General features: G+C 41.5%; 1 protein-coding gene across 1 annotated transcript in view; it reads right to left on the bottom strand.

Annotated features, from left to right (window-relative positions):
* Nucleotides 1–5,333: 5,333 nt before the first annotated feature.
* The window catches only part of mrpl3 (mitochondrial ribosomal protein L3), a 15,733-nt gene continuing 1,857 nt past the window's right edge, over nucleotides 5,334–19,209 (bottom strand). Inside the window, exons 2-10 of the mRNA XM_080735868.1 lie at nucleotides 18,883–19,067; nucleotides 17,089–17,180; nucleotides 15,104–15,202; nucleotides 12,902–13,001; nucleotides 12,161–12,221; nucleotides 11,410–11,521; nucleotides 8,336–8,413; nucleotides 8,022–8,099; nucleotides 5,334–5,507 (exon numbers count right to left, since the gene is read on the bottom strand). Of these exons, the coding sequence (XP_080591994.1) occupies nucleotides 5,358–5,507; nucleotides 8,022–8,099; nucleotides 8,336–8,413; nucleotides 11,410–11,521; nucleotides 12,161–12,221; nucleotides 12,902–13,001; nucleotides 15,104–15,202; nucleotides 17,089–17,180; nucleotides 18,883–19,067 (955 nt within the window). The 3' untranslated portion in view covers nucleotides 5,334–5,357. The remainder of the gene's footprint in view (nucleotides 5,508–8,021; nucleotides 8,100–8,335; nucleotides 8,414–11,409; nucleotides 11,522–12,160; nucleotides 12,222–12,901; nucleotides 13,002–15,103; nucleotides 15,203–17,088; nucleotides 17,181–18,882; nucleotides 19,068–19,209) is intronic.

Below are 19,209 nucleotides of genomic sequence, written 5' to 3' on the forward strand. Positions count from 1 at the left end.
AAAATAAATAATCATATTTGAACTGTGTATCCCCACCCTGACAATCACTTGGAATAGCAGGTATTACATTTAGTTTAATCTCGCAAGACAGATTCAGAGCTCCATATCCGATGACATTGGTAGGTGGGTTTCTGAACACAGATGAGTAGCAGTGTTGATTTCGTCGACTAAAACTATGACGACATTTTTTTGTCACTGACGAAAACGAAATAAAAACGGAATTAAAACTAAGCTGTGATGACTAAAACTAAGACTAAATATATTGACAATTTCGTCAACAAAATAAAAACTAGACTAGTGGAGAAGAGTCATTTTATGTTTGGTTGCTCTCAGGTGTTGCTACAAGCTCACAGAGCTTGTAGATCTGCTATTTTCAGCACACAACCAAGTGTAAAATCATCAATCAAAGTCATTATGATGCCATCAAGGCCTGCCAAAATACATTTCAGTTGACTAAATCAACTGTAGATTTAGTCGCCTAAAGACTATGACTAAAACTAAATAAACATTTTCTGTCAAAAACAACACTGATGAGTAGAAAAAAAGTGCTATTTTATCGTGAAAATTAGCAGGACCAATTATGTGAAGATATAGTAGGTTGGAAAGTGTTGAAAGTGTATGTTTTGGATTGTCTCTGGCTCAGAATTGTAATAATGTAGTTCACACCACGTTAGCCCAACATGTTGACTAAAACATATTTTTACGGGGTATACAGGGACACGTCATCTCAACGTGATTTGTATGGGGAATAGGGACACAGGTGCGATGCGTTACGGGATGAATGTCCTCAATCAAAAACCCATCAAATGCAGGAGGAGTGAGTTATTGTCCCCAAACAGTTTAACCAGATTAGAAAAGACAATGACTAATGTGGTACCGTTACGATTTGAACTCAACGAACTGAAAGGGGAACATTTTAATCTTGATCTGAAAATCAGTTTAAATTGAACTTTGATTCATTCCATTCTCAAATAATGTTTAATTATTATCCATTAAGATTTTTCACTTTCATGTACAGTATATCTGGATTGGATTATCCCAAATATTCTAATGATGGGTAATAATTTTTAACACTGGGAGATACATTATGTTGAGCATTACTGTACAACACTTTATTTTGATGTCATCGCTTTTCACGGTTTTATGGGGCCGTTTTTAGCCCAAGGAAGGTTTTTCATGCAAAACAAATGCTTGCAATGGATTCAGAATCATGAAAAACCCCTAGTTTGACCCCTCACATGGTACTTACATTTTTTTCTTTTTTAACACATATGGTGCCAACCCCGAGTTTCCCGAGTTTGTATTGGTACTAGTGCTGTGCCAACCCCGAGTTTGCGGAGTTTGGGCCGTTTTTGAAAAAAAAAAAAAAAAAATCTTTCAAAACTTTTTTTTTCAATTTTTTTTTTTGGACCTCCAGAAATGTATTAGGCATGATCGCGATCGCGAAATTGCATGTTTAACCCCCATACCAACCCATTCTTTCAAATGGCAGCCATGTTTGTTTACATCTGTAGAAAACATAATGGCTGATAAATCATGAATGCCTGAACGGATTTCCAAGCGGATTTTTTTGTTTGAAAGCTGTGAACAGCATCTACACACGTGGTGCATCATCTAGGCATGGGCGTGCACTTTTTACACACTTGCACAACAGGGTTGTCAACATTGGACTGTCAGAATCCAGGAGATTTATTTTTGGGGGGCGCGCGGAACTCCCCAACCGGGGTCTGGGGGGTCCTCTCCCCAAAACGTATTAATAGATATTTTTTCCTGTGTTCTGTTGAATTTTGTGCATGTTTGATACATTTATCAGGCTTACTTTACTAGCATGGGTACAATTTCAGCCTTAAAATGCCAAATGTTGTTGTACAGATTTGATGACTGAAGCAAAAGGACATCTTTAATAATGATTTCTCATCTTTAAGTCATTACTTAAGTGAATATCTGTATGATCTTTCTTGCATGCATTGCCCCCACCCCTAAAGCGGGGGGTCTGGGGGTCCTCCCCCAGAAAAATTTTAAATAGTAGATGTAATTTCCTGTGTTCTGGTGAATTTTGGGAGTTTGATACAAAATCCAGGAGAAATCCAGGAGATTTGCCAATCCAGGAGACTCCCAGGAGAGGGGTTCAAAATCCAGGAGACTCCTGGGAAATCCAGGAGAGTTGACAGGCCTGCACAATTACATGGAAGTCTATGGTAACCATGGCAACGCGAGACATTGAAGAGAAAAAATCATTGCAACATATTAATATTTTTTTAATAATAACTTTTCTTTTCCTGTATAGTGGAGTCAATGGGACAGTGAATATAACTTTTTTTCGCCATGTTTCCGGCAGAGCAGGCCTCTCATTCTGTGGACCGCGCTAATAGACCAAACTAATAGATAAAATAGAAATAAAAAGTATGGCATGACAACACAGGTTCAACCCTATTCCTTGAGCTTTTGGGCCTGTGGGTCCCTGACTAAACCGTATGTCCGACCGACCGACTTCAAACTCGGGGTGTGCGTCACAGACCACCTGAGGCCGTGCCCGACATTGAAGTCGGTCAGATAGGTGGTTGTAATTGTAAACAACCGCCGAACCAACCGATAAGCTCATATGAGATCAATCCATACCATATATGGGCATGTCCATAAATGGAACCGACCTAGGCTACTTCAAACACGCGCGCGCTCATTGAGGACCCGAGGCAGTGATGTGCCAAGTGTGAAGTTGGTTGTTCTGATCCGCGGAACTCCAAAAATATCGGAAAACACGAATGCCCTTATATGGAGTACCCTAATGTCATACCAATATTATTTTTACCAGCTTGCAAAGCTGGTCTACAGATCGTCAGCCACCTAGGCTAACAAAAGTATTGTGTTACTTTCTCCTCATTGGCTGGCAAGTGCGACCTGATATACAGTATAATGACTTTTGCCAACTCATTTCTTACATCATGTTACATCATTTCGCGTTACTTTCTCCTCATTGGCTGGGCCTTTGAGCAGTGTTCTCGGTGACAACAAGACGACGACACTACAGCAAGGCGCAAGCTGGTATAAAAGGACTGTGTCATTAGTGTGGCTGCTATAGGCAACATGGTTGCCTATGGTTCACTCCTAACTTTATAGAGTAAATACACTGGATTGGAAGCAGCAATCGATCGATAGCGTAACTTTTAGCCAATGAGGAAGCAGCATTCTCTGTGACGTCGCCATTATAGAGTAACCCCAAATACTTTATAGAGTAACCCCATTGACTTGAATGGGAGAATGCAAAAATGGCAACTATACTCGCAATTTCCCAGAATTGCATCTTTCTAGTTTATTTGTATTTTTTATACGCCATCACATCCCACATGGGAACATCAGTTTTCAGCTTCACCCACAGCTCAGCAGTTAGGGGTCCTGCACAACTAAGAAACGTGAACATCGGCTTTGCAGCTTTCATAAATCATTCCAACATGTGCATAGTGTACTGTAAAGAGTACTTAGATGCACCACCTAGATGCTTAATTTCAATTAATTCTCTGGCATAGACTACAATAGAGAAATATGGGGTCTTTAAGTGAGAATGATAGTATTGTGTGTCTATTAACTAAAGTACTGTGTGAGTATGATTGTTTACGTACAGTAAAGAGCGACGTTATACTAATAGTGGGTCCTGGAGAGCATAGTTGTCTGAGGCTATTATAGTTTGTGCTACAAAATATGAATTATGGCCTAAATGGTATCTCATATAAGAGGTTCAATAATTAATTGCCCGAGAAGTACTCTTTTAAACACCGCCACACACACACACACACACACACACACACACACACACACACACACACACACACACACACACACACACACACACACACACACACACACACACACTTAATCGCCCAGCAGTTCCTGCTGCAACATTAATGCCCTCATTTATCCTCTTATGCACAAATGTCAACCTTTGTGTCAACCCACATGCCTGCATCCCCCTCACTCCCTCCTCCTCCTCCTCCTCCACATCTCCCCCTTTCTTTCCATGAATGCTTCACCTCCGTCTCTCGTTTGTAGTTCTATCCTTCCTCTCTCTTCCGCGTCCTGCCTGTCCCTATACAGTTATCTATTGTACTCGGCTCTCACTATATCCCTCCATTCTGTGTTCTCACTCACACACACACACACACAGCTCCTTTACTCTTCCCCTCATAGTCGATACACAGCAAAATCCTCCCGTTTTTGAGAGTGTCTGAATGCAGTGCTGAAAAAAAGTACCAGTAAATGGATTAATACTGCAATATGGAAATACTATTTTACTAAAATCACACCTAGTGTGAAGTGAGCTGTTCTATTTATTTGTTAATTTCATCATTTGTCCCGCTGGCCAATCACAGCGCGTCCTGCGAAGCTTGGCATACAACAAACTTTGAGCTGTGCCAAGATGTAGGCCATTTTTGGAGGCCCAGAAGTTTTTTTGGGGAACGGGACAAAGCCAGATGTTGGAGCTTTGATCTTCTATGCCCATACAGTATATGGAGATCCCTGATGTCATTAATATGACATCATAGTACTGACAGGGGTCGGGATGGTCCACACAGAGATACCGTGCATTCTTCTTCAGGCATCTCCTGAAGGAGTTCCATTGCCACATAGTGAGTCTGGACAAGCAGTGATCCAACCAACTTCCCACTGGGCACCAACACTCCCTGGCATCCTCAGTGATATGCACTTGACTCAGACGGCTCTAGAGATATGTGGAGGGGGACATATGCACACAGAGGGTACCTTTTTAGATATTAGCTAGCTCAACTTTGCTTTTTTACAACAAGGGTTCATATTTTAGATTGTAATGAGAGAAAAGAAAAGATGAGTGTTAAAATGTTTTCATTTACTGCTTCCTATCGTTTTAGAGATTTTAGATTTGGGGGCATGCGTACAAGTGGCTAAATATCCATTCTTAGACACAATAAGCCCATTCCCAAGATGCACCGTAATCTTTCATGGGCAGATGTGATTTATGGGGGCTAGTAGTTTTACTGTAAATAGTAATAAAGCAATCACCGGATTATTGTGTAATAATAAGATTACTGTATTTCTCCCTCTCTCCTTCCATTATTCAGTTTCATTTTATCATTTTCGTGAGCTTAGGGGGATCCTCCAGTGACTCGTGTGGTTACCATGGTTTCAAGGATGAAGGGACCTCCGTGGCAGTTTTGATCACAGAGACGCCTCCATCAGCTGTCACTGTGCGCGCGCACACGCACACACACATGCATGCACACGCGCACACACAGAATAATGAGCAGGACTCAAGGGAATACAGAGATTGAGTATTTATTCATAGATTGTGGACTGTGTGTGTGTGTGTGTGTGTGTGTGTGTGTGTGTTAGTCCAGTGTGAGCGAGGGATCTGTGTGCACAAACATTTCTTCATCATACAGGTCTTCGTCGAGCTGCTCCTCTTCCTCGGTGAAGTAGGTGGGGAATGGAGGGGAGACCAGAGCAGATTTCCTGGTTGGTAGGACACTGTCTCTCACCTGGAAGAACACACACACAGATTTTAATTCTTTAGTTTAAATCGACAAATTCATATTTAATATCAAATAAATATATAACGGGGTCAGACAATTCATGGACAGCTAAGGGTACACATACAGCCAAACTGCCTATGACAGCTGAAACAGAGCAATATTTAGCAAGTTGTTTGGCTCTCCCTTGCATGCGTGCACAACTGCACGTGCAAAATATTTAGCAAGTTGTTTGGCTCTCCCTTGCATGCGCACACACGCGCACACACACACACACACACACACACACACACACACACACACACACACACACACACACGCGCACACACACACACACACACACACACCCACGTACACACACTTTTGCCACCTGGTTTTTGCTCCCATTGGTTAAAACTGATGCTCGCTACTCGCTTCTCAAGGTGCTCATCGCAGCCCAGTCTGCGACAGATATGTCAAGAAACCTCTACAAGCGCTGGAATAGCGCAAGGATCTTCTCGCAGAGCCATTCACACACATCGAGCAAAGCCCGATCTTCAGATCGGGAGTTTTGTTGGAGAGCGCCAAAAAATGGTCGGTGAGAGCATAATTGGAGCAAATATCATGCACTTTGTACTAGGCCTTTGTCTTAAGCCCTAGGTTGAATTAGGGCTGTCACGATTATGACATTTTACATGACGATTAATTGTCACTCAAATAACTGCGATTAACAATTTAATTGTGTTTCTGTTGTTGACAATTACATTCCTGTTTGGCTTGTAGGCTTTGTAGTTGCACATGGCAGATAATATGACACATAACCTAAATATACAAAGAAATTACTTACATATTTGACAACTTTATACTTGAAAAAGAACATTGATATTGGAAATAGCAGATCTACAAGCTCACAACGCGTCGCGATTTGTAAGCTATTTCCACTATTTTTGAAAATGTTTAAAAATATGAACATTTTTCAACATGTAAACGATTATGATGTATAATGATTATGACAAAAATAATTGCGATTATATCAAATAATTGCGATTAGACGATTATGTAATAATTCTGACAGCCCTAGGTTGAATATTAATTTAAAATCAAACCTCGGTTCGAAGTGGAGCGGTGAATTTGAGCAGCTGTACCCTATGTGAGTGAGTGAGTGAGTGAGTGAGTGAGTGAGTAAACTGTGCCTGTGAGTGAGTGGTGAGTGTGCCTGGCCTGCACAAAACAGCACCCCTCCTTTAACTAGTGTGTTGTGTGTGGCCACTCAAGGTATTGCCAGGCTACGGACACGGCCAGCCAGCCACCCAGCCAGCCAGCCAGCCAGCCAGCCACCCACATACCCACGGACATACCTGTCTATTGGGAGCGCTTTCACCGCTCCAAAAACTCACAGACAGACATAACCACCTGCCGTCCCTATTTTCAGCATGTCATTGCAGGCAAAGATTAATCCGTTTTATCTTCAAAAGATTTTCAAATCTTATGGGCTTGTAGAACAGCTATTTTCGCAACTTTAGCGTAACATTGTCATATGATGAAGTATAAAGTACGGTATTCATTTATGGGGGAAAAAAACACAAAAAGTTGAAACATGGAGATTTCTGCCCAACTGTGACGATATATTAGGAAATTGTATTTAGGACAGGCAGAGTAATATTACTGAACTCACACACTTGCTTGCTAGCGTGTGTGTGTGTGTGAGTGTGAGTGTGAGTGTGAGTGTGAGTGTGAGTGTGTGTGTGTGTGTGTGTGTGTGTGTGTGTGTGTGTGTGTGTGTGTGTGTGTGTGTGTGTGTGTGTGCGCGCGCGCGTGTGCGTGTGTGCATGAAAGAGAAAATGAGCTGAGCAGGACGAAACATGACACACATTTGTATTCATTATCGCCTGTCTGTGTTAATAAGTAGAAGGAGACTCACCACACACACACACACACACAAACACACACACACACACACACGCTAGCAAGCAAAACATGCTGAGTACAGAGATGGATGCTTTGGATATAACTAACATCATTAAAGTACACACACACACACACACACACACACACACACACACACACACACACACACACACACACACACACACACACACACACACACACACACACACACACACACACACACACACACACACACACACACACACACACACACACACACACACACATCTCTTCAGGGCAGCGTGATCCATCTTCATTGATGCTCTGCTGCATCAGCTGTTGTGTGTGTGTGTGTGTGTGTGTGTGTGTGTGTGTGTGTGTGTGTGTGTGTGTGTGTGTGTGTGTGTGTGTGTGTGTGTGTGTGTGCGCGCGCGCCACGTGCGTGTGTGTTTTACAGGTGCAAGGTGACTTGTCCTGTAAACACTAAACGTTCTGAAAGTGCTTCACCTTAGGCCTCAGACGACACTGTGTGTGTGTGTGTGTGTGTGTGTGTGTGTGTGTGTGTGTGTGTGTGTGTGTGTGTGTGTGTGTGTGTGTGTGTGTGTGTGTGTGTGTGTACGAGCGTGCGTGCAGACATAAGCATGATGCTGCTCTTACCTTCACCAAGCAGTTCTTCCATCCAGGCACAGAGCCGTTGACATAGATTATATTTAACTTCGTGTTGACCCTCCATACCTGAGGGAGAGGGAGAGGGGGCGGGGGGAGATAAAAAGAGAGAGAGAGAGAGAGAGAGAGAGAGAGAGAGAGAGAGAGAGAAGGGGTGCAGGGACAGAAATGACAGGAGATATGGCAGATGATTGAAAATTAACATCAAGGACAAACAAGATCAAAACTGTGTTGTATGTGACTGTGTGTGTGTGTGTGTGTGTGTGTGTGTGTGTGTGTGTGTGTGTGTGTGTGTGTGTGTGTACCTTGAGGCCAAATGATGTCCTGTATATATTGCCCATCATGCCAGGCATCTTCTTTCCTTTCCAGACTTTTGCTGGATCCTAGACACGGAAAATTACAACCCCAAATTAATGTACAGTATGCAGACATTTTTTACGTCATGCACAAAGAATCAGTTAAAATGTGAAGGAGAAGTATGCCTAAAAACCCTCCGGTGGCATTCTCCGGCAATTTTTGTACATTAATAATTATTATCAGTGCAGAATATAGACTATCACAACATCTATTGCAAATAAAACATTAATAGAGATGAGAAAACTAAAAACCAAACGTGATATGGACATAACAAAATACCAAGGAAAAACAGTCAAGTCATAGGCACAAAAACGAAACCTCTGGGGAAACTATTGAGTTCGACCCAGGTTAATTAGGTAGACCATTTGGTAAAGTATTTGGTGGATAAGAGAAGCGATCTCAGATCTGTCTTGAATTGGTGTGTGTGCGCGTGTGTGCGGTGTCAGACCAAACGAGAGAATGAATCATCAAGGTCAAACCCTGTCAGTTCAATCCGATGAGTTCAACTACAACATCATGACTTTTGTTCCCAGGCAGCTTCTCTTCATTCATCAGATCTGATGAAGGCTGAAACCAACTCTCACAGTTTACTTCTGTCTGTCTGTGGTTTAAAAACCCTGGGTGGTTGTGTGTGCTGCACAAGAATGCAAATAGTCAGTGCCTCTAGGACTTTTGCAATCACAACACATAATACAAGTTCAAGCAATTCCACTCCCGCAATAACTTTTGTAATTTGCCCAATATGCGTGCAATATTTATGCATAAAATGGGCATTAGGCATATAATCAATGTGGAATTCTTCTCTCTCTCAAGTCAATATGTGTGGTTGTGTACTTGCCTCCTAGACAGAAACAGTTACTCTCTGATCTTGCACTTTGTAAGCTGCTCTAGATGCTGATAGAATACCCGTCTGCCAAATGCTAAATGGTAAATTGTGTAAAAGAACTTTGCAAATCTGTCCTTGGTAATCATAATCTCGCTCTGCTCTGCTCTGCTCTCATCTCTCTTCTGCCTACGCCTGCTTCCAACACATACAGCAAATACAGACACTTTTGGGTGTCTTTGTAATTGCAACTTTGAAGAGCCATACAATGTGCACTCACATTACAGTTTGTAATACAACCAATACCCAAAATATCCACATAAAATAGTCACATCGGAAGAATACACTGTGTTCTTCTAGACCAGGGCTAGGCAACCTTAGGCACCCAGTTGAAATAATTATGATTATTTTGGGGATACTCAAAATTGACAGGCCCACCAATCAATCAATCAAAAACAAAAAACTTTAATTAAGTTATTATCTTACCTTTAATTACATTAGTATTAGATTAATAATCATCCAGGAAGGCAAAACTGTGGCAATTTAACCCAAAATGGATGGACTCATGCAAATTCAATGTTTCATTTGCCAGAAAACAGTGTCAGTTGTTAAAGTAGTAGTTCACCCCAAAACCTTTTTTCTATAGATTACTCACACCATGCAGACTTGTGTTCAATAATATTTTTTTGTATGGGGTGAACTACTCCTTTAAGATCGACAAAATAAGACACCAATGAAAGACAGAAATGATCAAGTATCATTAATGTTGTCATTTTATCAACTGGCCCCTGGCCCTTTGCCATTTTTTGTAATTCGGCCCACTTGAGTATCCCTGGTCAGGACCAAAAAAGAGAATGGGGGATCGATGCAAACTTATACTGTATATGGGTGAGAGAGAAAGGCTGCAGCCTCCATTGTCTAATTTCTATTTCTCTTTATTCTAGTATGTTGTAACCGCGAGGTGGAGATACAAATGCTGATCAAGACATAAACCTGAACAGTTTCTCCTTGAGGCTACTATTCAATGTCAGTGATTGAACACGATGGGGCAACTGAGGTAGTTGTATGAAGAAAAAACAGAACTTTGCAGATAAGCTTTCAACAGCCTTAAGGATGGCTTAAGGATGGCTATGTCAGTCCAGGACATGCAGTATCACAGGAAGACAGTGAGAGCAAATCCAGCCAGTAGTTTTGGAGACATGTTGTTCGTAGGGTTGGGTTCCTTTAGGATTTTAACGATTCCGGTTCCTTAATGATTCCCTCTTAACTCAACCTCTGCCAAAAAACTACCCCTTTGTACCTCTTCTCTGCCATGACCGAGGAACCCGAAGATTTAATAAGCTTTAATTAAAAAATATATTTTTATCGAAGCGGAACTAAAATAGGCCGGAACTAATGCTCCGTGATCGGTTTCTACACGGACACATTATTGAGCGGACCAGTTAACATTGAGACCCGAAACCGGAAGGGGATGGTCCGTCCTCTATTTTGGCCCGTTAGCTTTCTGTGTAAACACCGCGGCTTACAGACGGAGAACTTATTGATCAATTGAAAAAATTTAAAAGGATTTGAGAAGCTGATGGAATACGCGAACACACGATGCATAGCAGTGTCCGATCACGCACGATGGGAACTGGATGAACGCCCCCGTTAACAGGTAGGAGAAGCCAGCAGTGAAAGACATAGAAATATCTTCGGGCTCCTCGGCCGTAAACTACGAATGAGTTAACGGTCATTGTATATACATCACTGGTTCTGTGAGGTATATACAGGGGTTTCTATCTACAGGAGGTACAGGGGTTCTATCTACAGTTGTTTTTGTCAACAAAAATGTATTTTTTAAATGTAATTTGGCCTTGATGGTGTTGTAATGCCTGCTTTTACACTTGGTTCCATGCTGAAATGGCAGATCTAAAAGCTCACAACGTGTCGCACTGCAGCAGTTTTTTTGAGCAGTGCTAACCGCTCCTACGTCTATGTCCGTATATAACTAACATCACGCACAGAACGGCCCATACAAAGAGATAATTACGCATGCGTGTCGTGTTTGATACCACTTGCGCGATTTCTTTATTTGGTTCTTATTTAGATTTCTTCAGTGAAAAAAGGTAGTCGACGTTTTTCACAGTTTTAGTCGAAGAAATCAACACTAGATTTAATTCATAAACAGTGTCCTCAGCGTGTCCTGTGGTTACTCACCCCTCCGGGTCCCGAGGCTCCAGGTCTGCGATGTGTCTTGGTTGAACCGTGGCTCGCCGGTTGACCTTTGAACCCATATTTCTTCATTACGCCTTGGAAGCCCTTACCGATCCTACACACACACACACACACACACACACACACACACACACACACACACACACACACACACACACACACACACACACACACACACACACACACACACACACACACACACACACACACACACACACACACACACACACACACACACACACACACACACACACACACACACGAATGTTACTTCCTTGCTTGTTCATGGATTAAAGCAACGTAAAATCTCAAGACAGAAAGATGTGGTATGGCAAAGTCCTAATGTGCCATTTTACTCACGCTAGCGCTGCATTTAACCATTGCTTTTATGAAATATCTTAGGGATTGTGCTAGTGTAGTTAATGTTGCTAGTTTGACCACTTCGAATGTGATCAAAATCAAATTAGCCAAATACAAGCTCTCGGTGCAACATTTCGCGGTGCGACATGCTTAGAAGCATAGTTGCGGTGTGCTGGCGACTGAGAACTTGAATCCATCCAGAAAACACTGTAGAAAATGAACAAAACGCTTCTCTCGTACAGTACTGTATGTCATAGTGAGGCTTTAACACTGACAGTGGAGAGGAGTATATAGAGGGAGGAGGGGAACATAGTAGAGGTGATGTGAGGTGAGGTGAGGGAAGTTAAGGTGAGGAGAACAGGGCTTAGCTTACGTTTTGGCAGTGATGTCGACATACTGTCCTGGACGGAAATGTGCTGCGTAGAGAGGAGTGCCTGGAAAGATAATGAGCAAGGTTAATCACTTAAGGTTAAAAACGAGATACCGAGGGCAATGTGATTAAACAGAGGACTTAAAAAGTCACCCCGAATAAATACTTAATTTCTATCAATTACACATAAAGCCTGGATTCTTTTTGGCTTTTGTCGCATTCCTAAGCCAATAATTCAATGACGGGGTGGCTGATCAGTAGGATTATCAAATTATTGGTAAGGAATGCGACCAAAACAACAACAAAAAAACTCAAGGCTTCATGAGGTGCGTAATTGATAGAAAATAAGTCGTTTTTGTGTGAACTACTCCTTTAAATGATGAATAAAATCAAATCAACAGCAGTCACATGAATAGAATCTGACTGTTTATTGGAATGTTCATGTTGCTTTTGTATCACTGTTAATGCATTTGGTCTGCTTTGGATTATAATGTTTAATTCTTTGTACTTGATTGTTTTTTAGATTAATGCTATTCTATTTAGAAAAGACTCCTGGTGGACAAGTGTTGAAAGTACCTATGCTGTACATAATGATCTCAAGTTGAAAGTGGTTAAACCACAAAATATTGTCCAAACAGTTAAGTAGTTCCACGCAGTAACAGCAAACTGTCTGAATATGGTCCACATTATTTTCTGCAACGCAAACCAAAGTGCATCAACGCATTGTTGTAAGCTTGCGTTAACCTGGTTTGATGATGGCATCGTCCGACACTTTGAACGCAGAGATTTTCTGTTTTGGAGGAACTCCAGCCATCCTAAACATCTCCATACTGTCCTCAGTCCTCTGCGAGAGAGAGGGAGAGAGAGAGAGAGAGGCAGATGGATGGAGGAAGAATTAAGTGACGGATAGAGGAGAGAGAGATTGAGGGCATTGACAGAGACAGTAGAACAGCAGTTGGATTTTGGCATTTAAAAATGAACTGTGTGGATCTGCTACGGCTGTGAGGACACGCACACACACATGCACGCACCACGCGCACGCACGCACATGCGCACACACACACACACACACACACACGCTTTGACATTTCCTTTTTTACACATCTCATTCCCTCCATTAAACTCTCTTTCAGCTCTGTCTGTCTCTCTCTCCGGCAGCTCTGAAAGTCACCCCGTTAGTGATTTCTCTCACTGAGACAGTCATTCCCTCTAATTAAAAGAGCCGGGACGCTGTATGCCGCCCCAGTGAATCGTGCCCCTTCACGTGTCCATCTAAATCTGCCGATAGAAGCCAATGAGATTAAAAGGCCCACTCCACTCTATGTAAATGTCATCTTTTTGAAGTCTACCCGTGAAGATCCTGTGTGCTCTGCATATCTCCAAAGCATTAAAGAGGTATGGCAAGATGATTTCCTTTGATTAAAATAAGTGTTAATTAGCTGTAAAGTGTATTTTAAAGAGCCGGAGAGACCCCTGTTACTGAACAAACACTCTCTATAGCAATGATTACTATCAGAATATAATGCTTACTTTTAACCTTTCTATTTTTTCCCCCAGACTAGCACTCACTGAACACAGGTTTGACATCTCGTAGGCCACGCAACTCGGCACAGGGTGTGACGTCACACACCGAACACCAATCAGAGCCTCACTAAATTAAGCAGTAGTCAACAAGGAAGTATTTAGGGACATTGAAACAAGTGCTCCCCCGTAAACCAACACCAGTGTGGCTTGTCACAGTGCATTTGATGAATGTTCTCTGTCCATACCCTTGGAATACGACTTTGGGTACTCAGAAAATCCCTATATAAATTCCAGATATTATTATCAATACCCAAATCCTGGTCGATCAACCATATGCATAATTCATAGGATATGCTGTTCATTTATTGAAAAGAGATGAGACAAGGTGAGACAAGGTGCCAAATAGGGCTGCTAAATTAATCTAATTTCATTTTTAATTACAACTTTGTCTTCTGACGATTATAAAAACAAGATAATGAAGATAAAACAATTATTGAACCACACTCCATTTGGCAGTGATGCTCTGGTTGCTTTGTGTATAAATAAATTCAGCTCGCCCCCTTTCCTTCACAGCACCGTGCTTTCTCTCCCGCTCCCTAAAAAACCCTAAACTCAATCTGTTTAGTTCAGCTCGAGCCAAGATGAGGGAAAAGAGAGCCTTTGATGATCAACAAGAGAGGTAAAACCAATTCCACTGTTTGGAAACACTTTGGTTTCGAGGAGTCATACGCGGAAAAACAACAAATATACTGTGGGTGATTTATTACGGGGTGGTGTCCGAGTCTGCACAAACTTGTTTAATCCTCTCTAATTCAGGTACTGTAAAAAATTGTATATGCCATAACAATTAAGGAGCAAAAAAAAGTCAATCAAAGTAAATCCACATTTTACATTCAACAATGCATGCCGTTCCCGTTTCCAATCAATGAGTATTAATGATAAACAATCACAATTATGATTTCTTCCGTAATTGAGCAGAACCAACGACACCAACGTATGAATAGCGATCAGCCACAGTTGAACAGAACTCCTCGATGCCTGAGGCAGCGCCAGAAATATTCACATTCATCTAGCCTATACTAAAAGCATACAGGACACACAGGACCTATAATTATATACAGTAGGACCTATAATTATATACAGTAGGAACTATAATTATATACAGTAGGAACTATAGTTATGCTTGCAAAATGAAAGCAAGCCTCCTGATGAAGGCCAACTGTGGCCACATTCTTCTGTGTTTTAAAGTAGACTAAACACTTTTCACAAGCTCAGAAAGGGTTGGTCCTTACTGAATCAAGCCTGAGAAATTGGACCAAAATTAAGGCACAAATCCTAAATATGAAACCTTGGGGAAAAAAGAAAAATCACTCAATATGTCATCTCAGCCAATTTCACTGAGGCCATGTGGGGTGTTCTTACATGGAAAGGCGATACATTCTTTGCTCCCACGAGTAAGGCACTAGTGTGGCCATCATGTTCGTCTTTGGACAGACACTTCAGGACATGGCAGTCCTGCACCTGGAGAAGAAGAAGGAAAGGTTGTGTTTACACAGCGCTGAAAATGCAATTTGGATGTTGGCCTGATAATATAGCCAGTAAAGGCAAACTCTTCAGATAATATCAAAAACCTTGGTTGAGTCTATAATAGTGCTGGTCTAGTCTCTTGCTAGGTCAAATTAATGATTCATGTTTATTTTTATTCTATAGCCTAATTTTAATTAAGCTGTATGGTTTTGATACAAGTCCGGACTTGTCTGTAGAACGGGGATGCATCACTCTAACGATGCGCTCATTATGCTGTGATGGAAGTTGAAACCATCTTTACCACAACATGAAACAGGCAACTATAATCAAACCAATGGATTCGTTTTTTGTTTAAATCAAATTAAGGTAGGCTACAAGAGAAATGTGACATGGAAGGGAGTTTTACCGTTAGAGACAAGAATCTATGCATAGTTTTTGCATCGCATTTTCTGTAGTTGTAAACAGTCTGCCTGCCTTCTCTACCAAATGAATCGCCCGTTTCAGCTTGACTCATTATCATTTTGAATCAATTAAAGTTACATTGTGTGATTAAACGTGTGTGCTTAACCAGAGCAACTGAAAGTCTAAAGCCTATACGACTCCGAGGCAGAGGCACTGTGTCTGTGTGTCTGTCTGCGAGTCAGACGGTCAGTGAGAAGTTAAAGGCAACTTGCAGCGAAGCAGCAGCTAGTTTATTCTTCGTTGCATGGTGGTGTTGCAAACTACTTAATCTACAAGCCCAAAACGCATTGTGTCAGCAACGTATTGTAGACTCGTAGATTGGCTTGCGTTTGCACACGGCACTGTCAAAGCTTTGCAATAGTGCTTCTTTTTGAGGGAAGACTTCTGCCTCGCAAGACCAGCCGCCTTTTAACGATACATGCGCCCAGAGTCTCGCGAGAACTGCAGAAGATTATTTTTTTCCAAGCTACATTGTTTAGTCAAACATTCTTTTATTTTAAATATTCAAAGGAATATTCTGATATGGAATATTCGTTGGTAGTCCTAGTCTATAATGCTTCATAACACTCGTTATAAATGTTCAGAATTATGCATAACAACTTATAACATGAATCTATCATGGTTAAAGTAGAGTTTGAAGTTTAAATGGGTTTGTATAGGAAGTCTGATCAAATGAATATCAAATATCTAAATACTGCTGCTTTTTTGACTGCCACTCGATACCATGGACATACATTACACGTGAGCTGGACGGTCACCATCTTTAATTATTATTCAAATTACTACTTGCCATCATCTTTGAAAGAGTAGCTGACTTGTTTACTTCAACGGTACCACTACCAATACTGTTACTACACCCTTCTTAAACCCTCAAATGGCCAAAAGGATAAATCTTACTTTTGTTTTTGTTTATCTTAAGGACTGCATCTCCAGCGTTAGACGTTTTCCCAAGCAATACTAGCAATAAAGTTTGTTTCTTAATTCAGATTTCAGAGTCCTGATTAATTTCACAAATAGTATTTTTACCCAAAGTTATTTAGCTCAGGAAAAGAATGTCGGAAGTTTTGATCACAGTATTCCCTCTCCAGACTCGTTCCTTCTTGACAATGCAAAGAAAGGTCAAACATTCAATCACTCTGCCCGTCGGTTGGCCATCAAGCTTTGAGCGGCATTTGATTGTGTGAAATGAAAGACCAAATCCTACAACATCAGACCTCGCTCTGAGGGGTCCGTATGTGGCCAATAATACTGTGTGCAATAGTGCAACCTTGCCTAAATCACATTTATTTACACAGAATACACACTATGCAGGAGAGTAGAAATATTGTATGAATGAATGTCTTGCAGACTCTCATGCTCCATATAGAAAACATACAATTACAAAAAGCATGCAATGTTTGGATTAGTGTGTGTGTTACCTGTAACATGGTCACTGCATGTCTCTCCCCTTCTTTCGTCCACACAGGAATCATTCCCAATTTCACTGCTATCAACCCAACTCTTCTGCTACCTGAGGAGGTCAGGGTCAACAGAACTTCTATTAGTAACAAATAGAGGTGAGCAATCTGAGCATTCTTCTTTCACACACTAATAAATAACCCAATAACCGTACATCCAAACAACCTCTCTACTCTGCTCTCCTCTCCTGTGTCTGAGGCTGAGCATGTATTTATCAAGTAAAACATCCACAAGCCATGCTAAAAAAAGTAGACAAACAGAGGTTTTTGTAGGTGTCTAATCTTGTTTCCATTGTGGTCCATTGTACTTGAGGAAAATATGGTAGTGAGGGTGGAGGCCATTTATCTCCTTGCTGATGCTGGGCACATAAAGCACCGAAGCAGTGTCTGCCATTATCAATAGTCTAGACTCTAGACTCTTGAGTGTACTGTGACTATCTGCGTTTTAAGTGGATTTTAAAAGATTTCTGATAACCGATATGCTTCTAAAATGTGCTGTTCTTGACTTATTCATGAGAAGTCTAGAAGACAGAAGACAGAAACATTTCTTAGAGCCACTGGCATCATCGGGGACACCACCCATCCCTCTCATAGCCTGAGCTCCTTTCTGCCGTTGGGGATGAAGATACAGGAGCGATCTGTGCCAAGACGGAAAGGATGCAGAACAGTTTCCTTCCCCCCGCAATCAGACTTTTGAACACTAATCTCCCTACCTAGGAGATAGTATATGAACTTGGAGAGGTATGCATTGCTATGCACTAAAATAGAGGAGAAGAACTGTAATTAATTCAGTTTTGATACTGTTTTTATCTGGGTATGCTTATTTTTATGACATTTTCTTAAGATATATTTATTATGTTATTTAGAGTATATATATTTATTTAGTGTTTTTCTGCGTTGTTAGTGTCTAGTGTTTTGATTTATTTATTCTTTTATGAATTGTTGCTGTGTTAAACTGGGAGAAACATAATTTAGTTTATTTTCTAACGCTGCTTGCAGACAGAAAAATTAATAACAAATAAAGCAATCTTGAAATCTTGGTATAGCGTGGCTTAGGGCCATTTTTATCCAATACATTTAACTTCAGACAAAGGGCTGTAATCCCCAGGACTGAGAACTTTAACCCCTGAGAACAGAGCAGACACTGAATTTGCTCGAGTCAGAACCGGTGCCATGGCATTGGTCCGACATTTCACTGTTCCTACATCCCATTAGTCCGAATGTGGTGAATGTTAACCTAGTGAAAATACTATACCGAAACCTAAACCTTACCCTAACCACATTAAAACTATGCCTAAACCTAACCCAAACCCTAACCTCAGTAAAACTATGCCTAAACCTAACCCTAACCAAATTAGGAGTAATGAGATGTAGGACGTATGGGCAGTCCCCATCAGAACCTACCAAGGGGGACTGCCCCATAAGTCGAACTCCTGTTGGGTCGAACAGCGTCGGCAGGTTAGATAATCACCCGCGTCACGATTACTGAGGTTAGGTTTAGGGTTAGGCATATTTTTACTGAGGTTAGGATTAGGGTTTGGGTTAGAGTTTGGTGGTTGATCCAAAGGGTGTTCGACCTAATGACATGTTACCCCTACCAAGGCCCACACACACACACACACACACACACACACACACACACACACACACACACACACACACACACACACACACACACACACACACACACACACACACACACACACACACACACACACACACACACACACACACACACACACACACGAGACCCACCTTCACCGTAATCCTGTCTAGGCCAGGGCTCATCTTTGAGGGGGTTGAGTTTGGCGGCTGTCAGTCGTCTGTATTCTTGACCCATGCTTTTCCTTATGTACTCCTGGTTCTCCTCTGTCAGGTGTTCTTCGAAAAACGTAGACACTGTTTTGACCGTCCGAACACAAGCCAGCGCTGCCACGGGACTGAGAGAGAGACAGTCACACCAACCCATTTAGACCAGTGGTTTTCAACCCTTTTCATATTCGGCATTTGAGCCATGGACCACAATTCCATGCTGTATTGATTTTGGTACCATAGGATAGATAACAGGCATAAGTTGATCGA

This window comes from Nannobrachium achirus (genome assembly GCF_963921795.1).
Source record: "Nannobrachium achirus genome assembly, chromosome: 10".
NCBI lineage: Eukaryota > Metazoa > Chordata > Actinopteri > Myctophiformes > Myctophidae > Nannobrachium > Nannobrachium achirus.